The sequence below is a fragment of the Fringilla coelebs genome, assembly GCF_963513975.1.
Source record: "Fringilla coelebs genome assembly, chromosome: 2".
In the NCBI taxonomy this organism is placed as follows: domain Eukaryota; kingdom Metazoa; phylum Chordata; class Aves; order Passeriformes; family Fringillidae; genus Fringilla; species Fringilla coelebs.
In genome coordinates, this window is record NC_140029.1 from 82197899 (window position 1) to 82215803 (window position 17905).

The window sequence follows — 17905 nt, forward strand, 5'->3', positions numbered from 1 at the left end:
GTCACTTTGTGCTGCTAAACCCATGGCGAACAAGAGGCCCCGTCCTCCAGGGCAGCAAGACGTAGGCTTGCAGTGACACCGGGAACAAGCCACGTTGGGGACTTGCCGAGCCTTGGGGCTGGGCAGGGGTCTGGGCAGGAGGATGCCCTTGGGGGAGGAAGATGGTTTTTGGGGAAGGGGATGCCCTTTGCGGGGGAGGATGCCCCTTGTGGGGGAGGATGCCCTTTGGGGAGGTGTACGCGCTCTGCAGAAGAGGACGACCTTCGGGAAGGACACCCTGTGGGGAGGAGGCCCGGCCGGGGCGGGCCCGGGCCCGGGGGCGGGGAGGCGGCGGCGGCCGGGCGCATTTGAGCGGCGCGGCGGCGGCGGGCGCGGCGCTATGGCGGGGTGGGCGCTGCGGGGCTTGGCGCTGGCGCTGCTGGCGGCGCTGCCCGCGGCCGTGCTGGGCGACACGCCGGCAAACTGCTCCTTCTCCGACCTGCTGGGCTCCTGGGAGCTCCGCGTCTGGCGGGCCGGCGGCCGCCACGGCAACTGCTCGCAGGCGGGTGAGAGCGCGGCGGGCCCCGGGCAGCTCCCGCCCCGCGGAGCCGCGGGCGGCCGAGAGGTGTTCCCGGGAGCGGGCGGGGGGAGCGGCCGCTCCGTGCCCGGAGCCCCCGGAGCCGGCATGGGCGGCGGGGAGGCGGCTTCCTGCGCTGCTGCAGTTCCGCTTTACTGTGCGGTTTTGTTTCTCTTCTGTTTGTTCCCGTGAGGACTTGACTAGGCCTCTCCCCGGGCCCCATGGCTCATGCCGGCTCGCTGCCCCTCTCTCACGGGTGCCTTCCTGCGAGGCTCTGCCCGCCCGGGCCCTGGCTGCTCCCAGCAGCAGAGGGTGGCAATGCTGGTGACACCTGGGCACCCCCCGAGAGGCTGTCAAGGAAGCCTGACAGCATCGAAAAAGATGGAAATATCGCTTCCTTCGAGAGGATAATAGTAGTGGGGAGTTGCTATTTAATGATTGTATGTCAGTGTCATTTTAAAAATAGTAGATGCTTTGCATTTTTCTGTGTCATCTGCTTTTTGATCAGAGGGGACAAGTGACAGTACTAGCAGTGGAGGTGAGGCATGATAGGGATGGAGCACTGGTGTGAAGGAGTGTAGGATGGGTGATGCCTCATCCCAGATATTGTAGGGGAAGAGCTGTCATTGCAGACACAGTGCCTAAATGACACAGCATCCAACACCTTTGTAGCTCTGCAGCAAGTTGTGTTTCAATAAGCTGGAGTTTCCCAGTCACAGCTGCTTGGTGCTGCTGCTAATAAAATGTGCAGATACTGTGTAGCAGTGGAAAAAATGAGCATGTAGACCCACTGACAGGTAAGTGGAGGTCCTGAAGTATCTCCATGCCCTTTTGCATAAGAGTGTATTCAACGAGTGTACTGTAGCATCTTTAGGAATAAATGCTGCATTCTTTATACATTTTTGTATTATTTTTCTCTTCCAATCATGCCCTAATGTTTCTTTCTTTTAGGGCCTGTGGAGAAAAAGGTGGTTGTCAATCTTCAGAAGCTAGATGTGGCTCAGGATAGTCTGGGCAACTATGGTTTCTTCACTTTGATTTACAATCAAGGCTTTGAAATTGTGATAAATGACTACAAGTGGTTTGCATTTTTTAAGGTGAGTTAACCTGGTGTGTTTTACTCCACTGGCTGTTGCCAAAATGGCCTGTAGTTAGACTTCCCTTCAGTCCCTGGGTGCCACAGTGGGTGTCAGTTGGGACACTTGATTATCTTTGGCTCTAAGGTTTGCCTGGATTGCCAGATAAAGGATTTCTTCTTTTCACTTTTGAATATAAGGAAACAGCAAATCAGCGCTTGGGTGGGGAGCAGAGAGAGGAAAGAGATATTCCACACTGGCCATTATCTGAAAAAATAAAGATGCTACTACTTTCCCTTGTAGGCATGCTTAAAGTAATTGAAGGCCTAATGAAACTAACTTTCCTGGTAGCCTGGAATTTCTTTGTTTTTAATTTTCTTTTTCTTTTTTGGCTCTGTGGACCCACGTCAAATAGCAAATACCATTGCTTTTATCTTTCCTTACAGATGTTATCAAATGCATGGACACTTAAGAGCCATCTATCCTCCTTGATGGAGGATTTCTGAGATCTATAAATTCTATTTCAGAATACTACTTTAATATCTAAGGAACCTTTCTACTGCCTATAATTATTCCTTTGGAGTAATACTGTTCTCTTCAATCCCCGTTAATACCTTCAGGTCAAGCTGAAAACAGTGATGGTAGGCAGGGATTAGACAGAGAAAACACTCTTGTTAGGAGCACTCTGCTGCTCTCCTGGTGAGTGGCATGCTGAATCTGAAGGGTGGTTTGAAGTAATCTCTGCAGGATGGCTTTACTACCTGGAAGACAGATGCTTTGTGCAGCAGGGCTTCTCAGCTGGCGAGTGCAGCCCTGGGCAGGAGCAATGAATGTGGTTTTGGTTGTTTCAGGAAGCATGATCTTGTGAGTCAATAGTAAACACCCAGGCCTCATCCAAGCATAAAATCTCTGAACTTTGGCTCGTACTAAGGAGGGTGAAGAAATAACTTTTGCTCTAAACTGTCTTTCTGGGAGCCATGGCAGATGGTTTATTTTACAGCAACTATTTTAAAGTCAGTGTTTTCAGGGGTTAACAAAAGCAAGTGATCCACTCTTCCAGGAGAATTGGAATCCTTTCTGAATAGAAATTATGTAGAAGGCCCCAGTTTAACTGTAACCTCCTTGCAGCTTCCATCTATGCTGTTTTGGGCTCATCTAAGGGAAAGGACTGTATAGACTTTTTGCACAACTGCTGGGGAAGTTATTTACATACTCTTTGTTGTAGGTTAACCCCAGTAAAGAGCAAAGCACCACTCAGCCATCAGTGCATTGGGGGAGTGAATTGGAAAGATAGAAGTGCAAAAACTCACAGGCTGAGATCAAGGTCCTGTAATAGGTAAAGCAAAAGCTGTGTGTGTATGCAAGCAAAGCAAAATGAGGAATTCATTCACTACTTGCCACCAGGATAACTTGCCACCATAATGAGCAGGTGTTCAGCAATTTCCAGGAAAGCAGGGCTTCATCGTGCACAACTGTGACATAAGAAGGCAGATGGCATGATTCTGAATGTCCCTCTTTTCTCATTTCTTCAGCTTTTTTTTCTATGCATGATACTTTTTGGCATGAAATATCTCTTTGGTCAGTTGGGGTCAGCTTTCCCAGCTGTGTTCCCTCCCAATTTCTCATGCACCACCAGTCTACCTGCTTGTCAGAGCTGTCTGAGGAGCAGATGAGGCCTTGGTGCTGTGTTAGCACTGCTCAGCTAAACTGAAACATCCCTGCATCAACAACACTGTTTTCTTCACAAATCTGAAATATGGCATTATATGAGCCACATAAATAAAATGAACTGTCAAGACCTAATGCACTCTTATAACTGGACATTTTTGAAATATGAATTCAATCTTTTAAACAAGACAGGGTCTTGTACTCGAGCAGGAGCCAAGTATGAGAGAGAAACACCTGATTGACATTCTCATCTGTATAAGATAGTGAAATTATATCGCCGTGATGTGCACTCTTCATAGGTTTGCCAGGTGATACAGCAAAGACTGCACAGACACTGAAGGGTAATCTAACTGAGCAGAATTACTGTGAAACTTCTCAGCCAGGGACACCTCTGTGAGCTCACCTGCAGTGGGAGGACCTGCCTCAAAAGTGGCAGGAATTGCTGCCTCCATGAGGACAGCGGGGTGCTGTATGCTATAGTCTTGTCCATGAACTTGGTTTTTAGGTGTCATCTCTGGCAGGGAGAATTTAGCAGTCATTGTTGGACTCATCTGAGGAGAATATAGTTGAACTATGGGCTGATATTTTACACTGAAATACGGAGTTGCTTTTCAAGCCAATATGCTAGGCAGTAAAAGAGTTGGTGATTATCAAACAAATTCCTGAGTGTGAGGAATTTAATTATAGAAACAGTGTGGCCTGCTCTGGGATATAAATGGATCTGTTAGTTGTCAACTTGAAGGCAGCTGAGAGTCATTGAAGGCTGCTGCTCTCCATACTTTGTGAAATACGTCTCCAGAAGATGAGCACTAAGTCAAGTGACTCATAAGCAGTGATGTAATGTATTGCATTGACTGATGTCATGTATTGCATTGATTTCATGTGTTGCATGGATTTGCAAAAGTACTCTTAAAACATCATACCAAAACTGTTGCAGAATAGCTTAAGCTGAAAGGAGCTTCTAGTGGTCATCTGATTAATCTTGCTGCTCAAAACAAAGTAAGTCAAATACACACCTGAGCAGTAGCATACACAATAGCTTGCATTTTGTGGTCATTAAATGTGTCTCAGCCCTTTGTAAGCTGGTGGATTAATTCTTAGTTTTGAAGTTGGCTTCAGTATTAAGAAATAGCAAGCTTGTTTGGGTCATTGCTCAGTTAATGGGGGATTCATGAGCAAGACATATTTAAATTAAAGACTTCTTTCCTTAAACACCATAGGGAGGATTAGAGCCCAGGTCAGTTACCTTCTCTAATTTTGCTGCTGTAAAAAGAACAACAGATTACCAAGATGCAAGTCAATTGCTGAGAATCATGAGGAAATACCACAGCACTTACTAAATGCATTTTTTGCTGCAGACAGCTACTTGCTATTATTGGGCAACAACATGCAGTGTGTCTATCTGCAAAACTCCAAATTTCACAACTGTTAGTGGGCACTTGGAGGGAGGAAGTGGTTCCTTACAAACTGTTTGACCTTGTGACATATTTAACTGTGCATATCTGTTTACTTTTAATCCAGTAAATATTGCATTACATATGAAATTGAAATGCAACAAATCTGAGATTGAGCAGAGGGAGGATTTGCCAGGTACAATGAGCAGCAGTGTTCAAGCCAATACAGTACTTTGTGAGTTTCAGGCATAGAAGTGCCACTTCTGCTAATTGAACCTCCAGTGTATTTTTTCCTAGTGTTAAAGAATTAAGCTGTTAATTACTGACAGGAATGTTGTGGGCTTGTCTAAGTGGTGACTTTAGCAGAGCTACTGCACTGTGTAGATACAGACACAGCCTATTTGGCTGTGCATGTTTCAATGAGTTTTTAATAGCTTTTTGTTCCTGTGGCTTACTAAACAGACACCCACTGAAACTTCTGTAGGGTCTCATTGCCTTTACAAGATATTTGTTCTTTCACTTGAGGCCTGTGGGGAAAGGATTTATACATCAGAGGAATGGATTGGGTGAGCTTATCAATCCTATTTTTTCCTTACTTTACTTTAGTGTCTGAAATAAAGATGCTTTAAGAGTGTTTTTTTCTATCATTGTACATACATTTAAAGTTTGCCAAATTAAATGCAGCGTCCTACTGCATTCTTACATTCTGCTTCTAGCACAAAATAAATTGTTTAATGTGTGCTTCGGAAACATCCCTGGACTGAACTTGGATGTGAAGTTTGTGTACTTGCTCTTGGCAGAAGCTTCATCATATGCTTCTGCTGGATGATACAAGGATTTTTTAGGGTTATGCAATATATAAAGCTTTAGCAATTTTTTTTTTTTACCCCCAAGGGATGGCAAAAGAAATAGGAACAGCATATCATAAAAAGCTAGAGTGAGGCCTGAAGGGAAAGTTGAGGCCCACTTGTTTCAATTACTTGATGTCTTTGAGGTGCTTATCTATTGTTAAGGCTACCACTTTTGACATGAAACAGTCTCATAAATTTCTCACTGTTTGTTCCTTAAGTGAAGTGGTTCTGCTTTAGACTCCTGAGATGCTCTTTAGCAAATACCAGAAGTCTGGCTTTTTTTTTTTTCATATTGAAGCATTACAACTACTTTAGGGGAAAAAAAAAAAAGATTTTTGAATATTTCACCACACAAGTTACTAATCTTTTCCAGACTTGGTGACATCTTTGTCATATCTTTTTCTCTCTTCCCCAATGCTCCCAAATTTGGTTAAAATCAAGGATTGCTGTTCTGAAACAAACAGAAACAAACTAGAACAGTGACAGCAGTTAATGTTTAAGTTTTCAGGATATGGGAAAAAAACCCAAACCTGGATGCATTTTATTTCATGTCGCTAAAGCAGAAGTGCTAGAGTTGCTAATGCTGTTCAATCATCCTGCAAATCAACTGAAAGTCAACTTTTAACCTGTCTAATTTGGGCTTACTTAACTGGCAGTGAGCAACTGCTGCTTTCCTAAAGTGTAAATCTGAAGGCACAAAACTCAGAATTGCAGAATGTTTCCAGAAAGTAAAGAAAATCCACCTGGAGTTGATATTTGCTTGCATTTTATATTGTGTAGCGTGATGCAGTAGGTTTTTCTGGTAACATCACTTACTGTATTTTTGTGTAGTAGGGCAGCTGCAAGTCTGCAGCTCTGTTCTCGTTCAGTGTGTGCTTCCCATAGTAAAATGCATAGGCACACTTGTAAACTTGAGAGATAAGTCTCTCCAGAAGGTTTAATGTGTAGGGTGGTCCTGCCTCCTGGAACTCAAGTTGGCTTATTGCCTAGGCATTGCTTAAATTGAGAACAATAGATTTCAAAGAGGATGGGATGGCTGCCTCTCTATGTGGTACTGCTGAATTCTCATTAAAATGCTGTGACTAATAAGGTCTCCATCCTTTCTTGCTTTCCTCTTAGGGAGATTAAAGATTTTAAAAAAGCTTTAAACAATTATGATTTTTACTAGGACTAGAATTGAACATACAATTAGATTGTCATGATGACCGACACCGGAAAGGCGTTATTAAAAGTGTACTTCACTGGGTTCAGTTACCTAACAGCAAGCTTTGAAGTTTACCTACATGAAGGTTAATGTTGGCATGGCTTGGCTAAATTTTGGCATTAGGCAAAACCACATGAGTTGTCAGGATTGAGAAAAATATGTATTTGAAATAGAATTAAATTTTTCAAAGCTCAGATTTTGAACTATGACTATAATTTGGGTGCCTTTCTAAAGGGGTTCTCCTAGATTGGTCAGGTCGCTGGGTGGAGTTAATGCTGCAGATTTCATCGGCTGATGAAATTATCACGTGACACAGCTGCAGTCATCTTAACTCAAAACTGAAAACCATCTTTAAAGTCTGCAGAGAAATGTGTGAGAGCAGTTGTCCAGCAGTTGCTGGTGATCGCAGCTGTATGGCTGCTATCCTCTATTAAGGGTGCTGTTCTGGAGAGGGCTCTGTGGATATTTTGGGTACTGTGCTGGCAGCTTCTGCTGAGTCTGACATTGTAATTCACATCCACCTGAGTCAGGTGTTGCTTGTGCAATGGTGCCATATCCCTGCCGTATCACTTGCTGTTAGTTGTGCAACTGTAGTCGTAATCAGTCCTCTAAAACTGGTACAGTCAAATTTCCTAGATGCCATCTGTCAGTCCTTCACTAGTAGAAAAAAGAAATGCTGCATTTCTTAGCAAAGTTGTTTTAGCAATGACATTATGGTGTACCTTCTGGTAATCAGTGGTCATCATTGTTATGCCACCGATGAGGTTTTTTTAAAGGCTTGTCTGCCAGCTGTGTAGACAGCGGTTCTTGATTAAAAGTTGAGGGGGGAAGTTGTGACCTTATGTAGGTATATTTTCATTTCCTAGATACATTGTTATTTGGAGTTGAAATTCCCTTTATCCAAATGTCATTCATGTGTTATGGTCTCAAAGTATCTGTATCCACTTTTCAAAGTCATTTCAGTAGTAGCTTAGTCTGGCTCTCTACAAAAAGGTAGCTACAAAGGACTAGAATTGCTTTATTTTAGGCTTCTACACAGACTGTCTGAAATTGGCTTTTTATGTCTTGTTTATATTGAAACATTGCTACTGGCTGTCTTTTCACCTCCTTTCTAATTTTGTTGATACATGTGAACTGAAAGAAGAGTGCAAGAAATTCACTAGATTCACTTTTCTGAAAGATAAGTCGCACAAATGGTGTGAATGCTGTGGTGGTTATCTCTCTGTGTCTTTAAAAAAGCAATGAATTTTGTCTTTGGAAAGGGAGAGGGAATTCTAGGAGAAAAACACTTTTTTTGTTGTTGTTTTTGTTATTTTAATTTGCTAGTTAGCAGATAACTCATTGCCTTTTTTTTCCATGAAGATAAGCCCCAAATCTGTGTTACTTGTTTTAATTCAGAATAACATTTTGCAAGGCAGGATTGTTGAAGGAAGCAGGCCTGTTCCTCTGATAATCTTCAGGTTTTGGGACTTAAGGCCTATTCTTATTGAGAATAGCTGTACTGTTTAAATCTGTGGCAGTTTTTAGATAGCAAAAATGGGGTATTAATTTCTACAGTCATGTAGGGTCAGAAAAGTGTTCTTACAGTAACTTAGATGTAAAGTCACTACCTGTTGCTTTTGGAAGTGTCTGGATTTCTAGTTCTGCTGTTGTGAAGAGTGTGTGTCTCAAAAGTCATCTCTGGACCTTGCCCTTGGTATTTGGCCAAGCGTAGTTATTTCCCACATTGCACAATCTTGCACAGTAAGATAGGAAGAAAAGAACAAGATCAGCCTTCTAGTGCCCCCAGCCTGCTCCTGGCAGCAAACACACTTGCTGGCTGTAGGTGTGTTGCCTCTGCATCCGCCAGACTGGGGACAAAGCAAATTCCCATTGTTCCAAAACAGTCAGAAGATGAACCTTTAATTTTATTCTGCTGATCGATAAACCTAATTATTTCACTGTAAGTTCTCCTTCAGATTTCTCAAAAAACCTCAACATAGACACAAACCTCCCAGTCTCTTTAATTAATCTTTTCCATCTTGGGCATTTCCATCACTGTAAGCCACCACCTTCTTCAGTAAAGCTGAGCAAATATTTTATTGAAACATAGTTACAGAATCCCACTAGGAATGTACATGTGCAGCTCAAATAGGATGAGATTTAATGAAGTTTTCTTGGACTAGGAAACTTGAATTCTGTGTAAGTGATTTTTTTTTTTTTTTGTGACTACAAGAGTAAAGTTAAAGCCTTTGTTGCATCAGGTTTTCAGGGGCCTTTGTAGTGTAACACAAAACGCTACAACCTTACACAAAACACTAACCTTAAGCGATGAGTAAAGAACCACACACCCCCCCAAAATGAGACATTCTGTTGTCAGAGAATTACTAATCCAGAAAATTTATGTAGCTAGGCAAATTATTAGTGGTACCTGTTGTATGAAGACACATTTTGCTGAATATATTGCATTATTGCTCTTCAGTGGTAAAATGAAGACTTGTGTGGCCTAATAAGGAAGTATTAGGACTCGGGACTTGAGGCTTTAGTGGCAATCTCTACTGCAATCTTTAAATGAGCTGTTCTCAAGGGATCATAATTTCTCACTCTCATTTTGATAGTTCCTGTGATGAAGCTGGAAGTTTCATCTTTGGTTTTGACTTGTGGAACAATAACAGTGCATAAATAGTACCTAAATTTTAAAACAGAAATAGTGCATGTCTCCCTGTGAGGTTACTGGATGACAGACTTGCCATTCTCCCACTGTTTGAGTCTTAGTTTCTTGAACTTCTGTGGCAGTCCAGAGTTAGCTTGACTGGTCACATATTTGGCATAATAAATTTCAGGGCCTTGAGGAGAAGGTTCAGTACAAAGAGGTCTTTTACATCTTGCTGAGAAATTAGCTGTTGGACTGAAATGATTAGCACTGGTTAATTGATACTGATATGAATGCATACTTTGTTGCTAAAAGTGCAAGTCACAACCCAATTGTCTTTTGTAGCTATTTGGTAAATTGCAGTTTCTTTCATCTTCTTAACCTCTGGAGTGTATTTGGCCACTTCCTGTGAAACAGAGGCAGGAAGAAGCAGCTGTGAGTGGGTGGGGAACTACGGCTATGCTAACAAATGTATCTGCTCAACACAAGCATAACTTCTTCACAGTACAAAAAGGAAGGCCTGAATGTAACCAGCTATTGCAATGAGACCCTCCCAGGATGGGTGCATGATGTACTTGGCCACAACTGGGCTTGTTTCATAGGACACAAGATTTCTTCATCTCCCTCCGATGTTCACATCAATGAGCTACCTCTCCAGAAGCCTGGGGGAAGGTAAGCAACAGATAAGTGACCTTCTACTGGAATAAAATGTTTCATAACAGTGCTTGAGGTTTAGCTAAAATCATAAGCACCAATTCCAGTACTGAGGACAAAGTTAATGCCAGTGATAATGTTGGAAATAAACCTGAATGCAGAATAACAGAGGAGGGTTTGCCTGCTTCATTACAGTCTCTTCAGTCTGTAATGAAGCCCTGTTATAAAGCTGGCCTGTCTAAGGAAGATGGTTATATCTAGTCTGTCTCAAGTTTTAGTTTTGCCTTGATCCAGTAATTCTATGTTTCTTTATCAGTACCTACCAGAAGACACTTCCAGAGTTACATCTTGAGTTTAGAGAGCACCTTTAGTTTCAATCTCAGTCCTTTTCTTACTGTTTTACTTGGCTGGTTCCTTTTGTTTGCAGACTCTCCCAAAGACGTTACGTGCACAACTTCGACTTTGTAAATGCTATCAATGCTCACCAGAAGTCATGGAGAGCAACAAGATACAAGGAGTATGAGAATTTTGCCCTGGAAGAACTAACTAAAAGAGCTGGAGGTCTCTATTCCAGAGCTCCAAGGTAATAAGACACCTTGTTCTGCAACAAATCCCACAGCTTCCAATAGTCTGTTTGTATTTGTCCTGGCTCTTAGCTGTGCTTAGTTCAGATGTTTAATCAAGTTTCAAGGCTTTCCAGTTCATATTCATGGGGTGCAAACATATTTTTCATTTGAATGATTATTCTGAGCATCTGTTGTCTCAAGCAGTTGGGACAAATAGTCATCTACCCTTTAGTGTCTTGCTCAGTAACTCACTGCTGAACTCATATATGCAGGGAAGCAGTTATCCTCTCAGTGCAGTCTCAGTTATCATTTCACTATCCTGTCTGCTCATCAACTGCTTGCCACAGTCAGGAGTTTCTGCTTGTGCTTCCTCTTGGTTCTGCTAGTTCATAATTGCAGTTGAAAATCTGTGAAGTGCTCTCTGCTCCTAAACATGAATATCAAAGATTTCTGAGGGAATTCCCTGGTTACTGTGATAATTTGCCATGCCTGCAATAAGAGTTCTCTAGCAGGAGTAGAGTGTCTCAGTGAAGAAGCATGAAAGTAACTCTGAGAATTCCTTCAGGGTCTTGCAGATCACTTACCTGATAATGGGGATGGGTACATCATGCTCTACAAAATTTGAGAACTAGAGTTTAAAGCTTCCCTTCTTTATAACTGTCTTAGCATCTTAATAGCTTTGCTTTTTCAGCCTTTGGTATTTCTGTGAGTAGGAATACTACTTACTTTTCCAAACTGCAGCAATTGTATGTTTGTTTAAGAAGGTTCTACTGTAGAATAAAAATGCTGATTTACATGGGAATATCATGCAGATGTATAGATAAAGTCACCTTGTAGATGATCTTAAATACTGTAACCTATTTGGAAGTTCTCTTCCACCCATGCAGTTCCATGACAGTATTTGGTTGGCCCTCTCCTGCTTTCAAAACAGGCTTCAGAGTCTGGTGTTCATAAATGGCACCGAGGACAAGCATCAGGTTGAAAATTGAATGCAGGAAGCTCTTGTTTTGCTGATAGGAGCATCACTTGGTTGCAGGTGGTAGATGAGGACAGGTAACATTCTATACTTCTTCGAAAGTCACAGTAAAAACTTGCCCCAGAGAAGTCTTCAGGCAGGTGGGACTACAGTTAGTGAATTGTCAGTATAAGCCTTGCCTGTGCCTGAAGTGAAACTGTAGTTGCTGTCAGTGCATGCTGCCAAGGCAAGATGGTTTCTGCAGTCAGATATTCTACGTACTTTGTAATTGCAGTAAAATAACTGTTGTGGAACTGTGTTGCTATAATCTCTGAGAGTTACTTCAGCACTTCAGATTAGTGCACAAGTACTTGACTTCAGCAGCTCATGATTTTAAGGAAACTCCCCCGCTGGACCACCCAGGAGCCGCTCTAGCAGTCACACTCGCACCACCTGAGCTGGGACCAAGGCCTCTTTGCAGCCACACCCCACACTCTCAGTCACACCAGCATTCCTTGCCTGCTTGATGCCAGGGTTCCAATAGCAGAGTCTCAGATGTCCAGATCTTTAAAATAATTTGATCTTGGTGCAGTAACTAAATAATAAAACAGCAGTTTGTACCAGGTTCCTCTGAGGAGGGGGCCCAAGCAAAGGAGCCCCTGGGATTTTATACCCCCAGCCTTAAGTGTGGGAAAGTCTGGGGTCCTTTCTGAGTGTTCTGTCACCTGTCTGGGCTGCAGGTCCCTGCTCCCTTTGTTATACAAAGGCATTTTGCCACCCACAGCAAAGCTCACACTGCAGCTTGTCAGTTGAACTACCTGTGCTGAATGTATTCCTCAGCAGTGGATAGTTAATAATATAGTTCCCTCAGGGAGCAATTTGAGTAGGTCTTGAATCCTGCTCAAGCTTATCTTTTCATATTGGCACCCACTCACTTTAGATGGAGACTATTTTAAATTGCATAGTGTGAAGCAAGTCCAGCTAGTAGAAGCCAAAGATGAAAACTGAGTGTTACGTAATTGTTTCCTTGCCTACAGTGTGATATGTTTTTCAGAAGCATTTTCTCCTCTTTAGACCAAATCCTGCACCTCTAACACCTGAGTTACTCAAAAAAGTTTCAAGCTTGCCAGAATCCTGGGACTGGAGAAATGTGAATGGTGTCAATTATGTCAGCCCTGTTCGGAATCAAGGTAAAAATGAAAACCTCTGAGTTCAAGAGCTCCTTTGATGTAGTTTGTAATTTGCTGCTAACTAGAAGGTTTTGCCTAGTGTCTTGCAGCTGACAGGTTGCACCTTTACTGTGAATAACCTGTGGAAACTGGGTGGAGTCCTGGCTAACAATGCTGTACTGAAGTAGGTGTTGGTACTGGCTTGTCCAGACAGTGCTGACTTGCTGGAGAGGGTGCCTGTTACCACAGGACCCTGCATAAACACAGCTGTCAGCTTTTGTCCAAACAATCTTAGCCATGGTTTTCTGCACACTGACTGATGTACAATTAATTTTTTCCCTGATTTTGATTGATGGCAAATTATCATGCAGCTTTAATGAATAAAGCCATAAAAATTATTTATACCTCCTCCAAATCTTATCACCCTGATAAATTCAGGTGTTACTTAACTGGGTGGTTGCAAGAGGAGATATTAGTCACTATGAAAATTGCAGACAATGATAAATATAAAAACTGGTAAGAACTTAAAAGGGTACCATGCTGGTATGTGTTGATTCTGTAGGGAGTGTTTATAGCACTGTGGTGTGAGATGCCAAAATTGTATGTTCATATAATGGAGGCCAGGAGTGAGCTCTGTTAATGTGTTCCTTCCCTGTATCGCCATAAGCTTGCATCTACTGGTAGCTATCTGGTGGCAGCTTTTGTGGGAAAGAGGCATAACATTAGCATGGTGGGAAAGGGATGACTTAAATCACCAATCCCTCATTTATGACTTAGTTATTCTAACAAATTCTGCCAGCTGTGCTCCTGGTAGCAGAAGCAGCATAGGAAGGCTTATGGTATTTCTAGCTATGTGGAAGTACTGGAAGATGGCAACAGGAAATTACATCATCCTCTGTAGGTGTGAGTCCTGTACTTTCTCCTAGTGTGAGTTATGAATGTCCCAAGGGCTCTTTTATCTTCCAAACAATTGAGCACTCAGTTCCAGACTTACCCTTTCTCTGTGGTGTTGCTTCAAAGTTTCTCTAAATGAGAACGTCTGTTGTTTCCAATAAAAGATCTTCCTACACTTTTTATGTAATCTGAGGGTCCATGCTGAGTATGTTAAATGTCTGTGGAACATGCATTCTGCTCCATCAAATTAGAATTTTAGCTTTAAGGCTTTAAAAAAAACCAAACAAAACCTACAAAAGAGGTCATTCTGTGGACTTTATAAATACCACTGTGGTAACATAACAGGAAAGAAATTTAGCAGCCAGTCCAGCAGACTTCAGACTGAAATGGTTGAGTGAACTGTATTTTTTATGTTTTTGCACACATAATGCGACAACATGTTCTACAGTGTGGCCCATCTCAGATGCTGTGACTGTGCAGTGAGTGGGAGGCATCTTTCACTGCTTCACTTTGCCCTGCTGGGAAAAGTGTGCTCCTGTTCAGGCTGATTTTGTCCCTTCTCTTCGGAGGTGCATCTAGCTAAGTGAAGGTGCAATTTCACGAAGTCTTGCTGTTGTAATAGCTCTGCTTTTATACACCTACACAGTTCAAGAGAAAGTATTTTGTTTTGTTCCTCAAGGCTCCCACATTTTCATAGCTCTGCAATATTTGACTTTCCCACTGTCAGGAAACAAAAGGAAATCGGGCACCTTGATGACAATCAGTAGATAAAATAGGACCTCATCCAAGTAATCGTTCTTCCTGTGAGGCTTGTCATTCCATTTCCAAAGGCTTTTAATGAGTGAAAGGAAGGTCCTAGAGAGTGCAGAGGCCTAAAGCTAGAAGCAATATGAAATTTTGATGCAAAAGTAAGGAGACTTAACTATCTGCCAGGAAGCAGAAGGGAAATTAAGGTGCTTCTGAAAAGCCAGTGTACAATTACATGCCCTTGGGAAGCAAGGGGAGCAGCGATGAATCCATTATATTAAACATGCTATTTATACCACTATTCTCTTAAAAGTCGGTTATTTTAGAGGTAGCTGTAGAGGTGGAATATTTTTTCAACTGGAAATTACGGGACTAAATCCAGTGGTAGGTTGAAATAAGAACAATGTTGTCAGCATTCACTTCAAATAGCTCATTGCCCCATAGCATATGTGCTCCATAAAGGGTAGACAGAGCCTTCTCAGCCCTGCTAATGTGGTCCCTGAAGGTTCATTCTGAAGGAATAGGGTAATTGGATAGCTCTTAAGTGCTACTGCTGAAAAACACTGGAGCAGTACTTTGCCTCTTATTCTTGAAAATAAGCTCAGTGTTCCCTGAGAAATTGTTAGAAGTGGGTTTTGAATTGCATGCGTGAAAGCTAAATGAAGATTTAAAGTTTTTGCTCAATTGTTAAAGTTCTAATCACTGTCTGGTAGGTTTTAACTCTTTTCAGTGGACTTTAGGAATAGAGGTACCTGATGGCAGGTGACTAGCCTTGTTTATGTTACTGACTGCTCTTTGTGGTTCCTTTTTCCCCCCTCTCAGGCTCATGTGGCAGCTGTTATGCGTTTTCCTCCATGGCCATGCTGGAGGCAAGGATACGTATCCTCACAAACAACACTCAGAAACCAGTCTTCAGTCCCCAGCAGGTTGTGTCTTGCAGCCAGTATTCTCAGGGTAAGGATGATGGTATATATGGACACCTTTCAACTAATGACAATGCTGGAGAAGGAGCAGGGAGTTTGAAAACTTCCATCCCTTCCCCATCAAGTTACTTTTTTCATAAAACTTTTTCATACATCTACCTGTGAAATGGGAAATATCTAAGGAGTAGGGTTCAAAATGGAGCTGATTACAATGCTTACCTAGAAGGAATGGAACTAAATATTCTTCCAGTGGTATATTCAGAGGGAGGGGGAAATGAGCAAAAGCAATGACTGAAGCTTTCCAGAGGACTGTATCCTTGTTAGGACAGATCTTTGTATTGCGTGTAACTAGCTGCTATTTCTGATAGGGATTGTCAGCAGCCCTTTCTGACAGGGATTGTCAGGATGAGGAAAGGTCCAAGTATTAGTGTTGCCAATATAGCTCCCAGAGATATGAATTTTGCCCTGAGTGTTTCAGAAAGCTGAATGTAGGTAATTGGAGTATTAGGATGATCTGAGTCACTGATGTATGTTCAATATTGTATCTGAAAGAATTATGAAATATTTAAGTGGGAGAGTCTCCCATCTCAAGTAAGAGAATTTCCAAGAGAATAAGCACGTTTTTGGTTTATTTTGTTTTGTTTTTTTATAAAAAGGTTGTGATGGTGGCTTCCCATATCTCATTGGTGGAAAGTATGTCCAAGACTTTGGTGTGGTGGAAGAAGACTGCTTCCCTTACACAGGCCAAGACTCTCCGTGCCTTTTCAAGCGCAGCTGTTACCACTACTACACGTCTGAGTACCACTATGTTGGTGGTTTCTATGGAGGCTGCAATGAAGCCCTGATGAAACTTGAGCTTGTTCTGCATGGCCCAATGACTGTTGCCTTTGAGGTTTATAATGATTTCATGCTTTATAAAGAAGGGATCTACCATCACACCGGGCTACGGGATAATTTAAATCCTTTTGAATTGACCAATCATGCTGTTTTACTGGTGGGCTATGGTAAAGACCCAGAAAGTGGTGAGAAATTCTGGATTGTGAAGAACAGCTGGGGCACCTCATGGGGAGAAGATGGCTACTTCAGAATCCGCCGTGGCACTGATGAATGTGCAATTGAAAGCATTGCAGTGGCTGCAACTCCTATTCCAAAATTATGATGTAAATGTCTTCATCCAGTGCCTTGTCCTGAGCCATGAGAATGCCCTGATGGTTGAAGATTCTGGTTAAAATCTGTTCCCTGGCTTGAAAAGGCAGCTTTAAGTAATTTTTCAACCACAGAGCTGTTTCCATATGTGAGAAGATGAACACTGTTAAGTCTGCTCTGTGCACTGGAGGCTTCCTCTCAAGTCTGACAGTAGATCACCCAGAAGAGCTGTTTTGGCAACAGTGGCGATCAGTTACTCATCATTGGATATCTTCAATTACCAGTTGCATTTTTTTCCATGGGCAATCTTGACCTTCAGAAATGGGCAAAGTGTCTGCTGTGATAGTCTGTAACTGCTTTGAAGGGACGCTGTAGTGCCTTACTTCTCAGAAATCAGGGAGTCACTGCAATTTGGAACATAAGTGTGTATTGGGTAGGGAATGAGCAATTGTGCCGATGAAAATAAAATTCTAAAGCTCTAAGTGTCCTGTGAAAACTGCATGTCAAATCCTTATGACAATAAAAATCAATTCTATGTTTCAGGCTGTTACTAAATGTTCTGGCTCTGGATTTTTATTGCTGTGCTTCACTCTTCATCATTTCAGAGTTCAATAAAGAACATCCCACTCCTATAGCAGTTTGTATTTGTGGAAGAAATTAGTTCTTTTGGTGACCTGTCTATGAGTTTTGAGCTTCCTGTCAAGAACTTTTTACTTCAGCAGAAACTGGTGGGAAAGAAGGGTGAGAGGGCAGAAGAGCTAGTAAAATCTTGCATGTGAAGCTGAGATTATCACAGCAGCATCAAGTAAGTTGTCCAGAAGTACAGTATGTGGATGTAGAACAATTCATTGAGTAAATTTGCTAACTCCCCAGTAATCCTGTTTAAATCCTTTCTGTTAATCTGTTACTCTATTTCTTTCAAATATACAAGGTAGAAACATAGGGTCCAGATTGCAACACTTGGAATTAACCATTTCTCAGCAGCAGCACAGTACTTTGTTAGAGCAGTACTGGTCTTTGCTGTTCACCTGAGGAAACAAAAATGGCCTAAAGGTGGGTGCCAGTTTCATACATAGAAGCTAACTTCTATAGCAACTTTCTATTGAAATATGACCAAAGTTACTTGGTATTTTTCTGTGTGAAATATGGTCTCATAGGTGTTTTTTCTAGGTGTAGGGAAATTCATGAAATGCAGAAAAATGGAATAGTTGTCTGTAATTAAACTATCCCATTTAATTTAGAAGGGAAAACTCACTTTTTACTTCAGTAGCAGAATTTCACAAGAAATCCTGGATTCTAGTTTGCTCAAGTTGAGGGGCAGGGAAAGGCTTCATGGTTTTTTCAATCCCCTCCCAAAAAATATTAAGCCTGGTCCATGGCAAGTTGAACACGAGTCTGCAGTGCCCTTGGAGCCAGGAGGGGTTCTGGGGTGCATAAGGCAGAGCATGACCAGCCAGGCAGGGAAGGGGA

At 42.2% G+C, this 17905-nt stretch overlaps 1 protein-coding gene across 1 annotated transcript; it reads left to right on the forward strand.

Moving 5' to 3' along the window:
* The first annotated feature begins 336 nt into the window (after positions 1-336).
* On the forward strand, positions 337-16990 carry CTSC (cathepsin C). Its single transcript, XM_084226619.1, has 7 exons — positions 337-545; positions 1508-1653; positions 9887-10053; positions 10463-10618; positions 12631-12746; positions 15189-15320; positions 15946-16990. Exons 1-7 carry the CDS (start codon positions 380-382, stop codon positions 16446-16448), a joined length of 1386 nt encoding a protein of 461 aa, XP_084082745.1. The 5' UTR covers positions 337-379; the 3' UTR covers positions 16449-16990.
* The last annotated feature ends 915 nt before the right edge of the window (positions 16991-17905 follow it).

Bases quoted from the DNA above. Each gene is read 5' to 3' on its own strand.
- CTSC (XM_084226619.1), top strand. From the start codon at position 380: ATGGCGGGGTGGGCGCTGCGGGGCTTGGCGCTGGCGCTGCTGGCGGCG. The intron at 546-1,507 runs GTGAGAGCGCGG...TCTTTCTTTTAG, and splicing joins CGGCAACTGCTCGCAGGCGG to GGCCTGTGGAGAAAAAGGTG. The intron at 15,321-15,945 runs GTAAGGATGATG...TTTTATAAAAAG, and splicing joins TTGCAGCCAGTATTCTCAGG to GTTGTGATGGTGGCTTCCCA.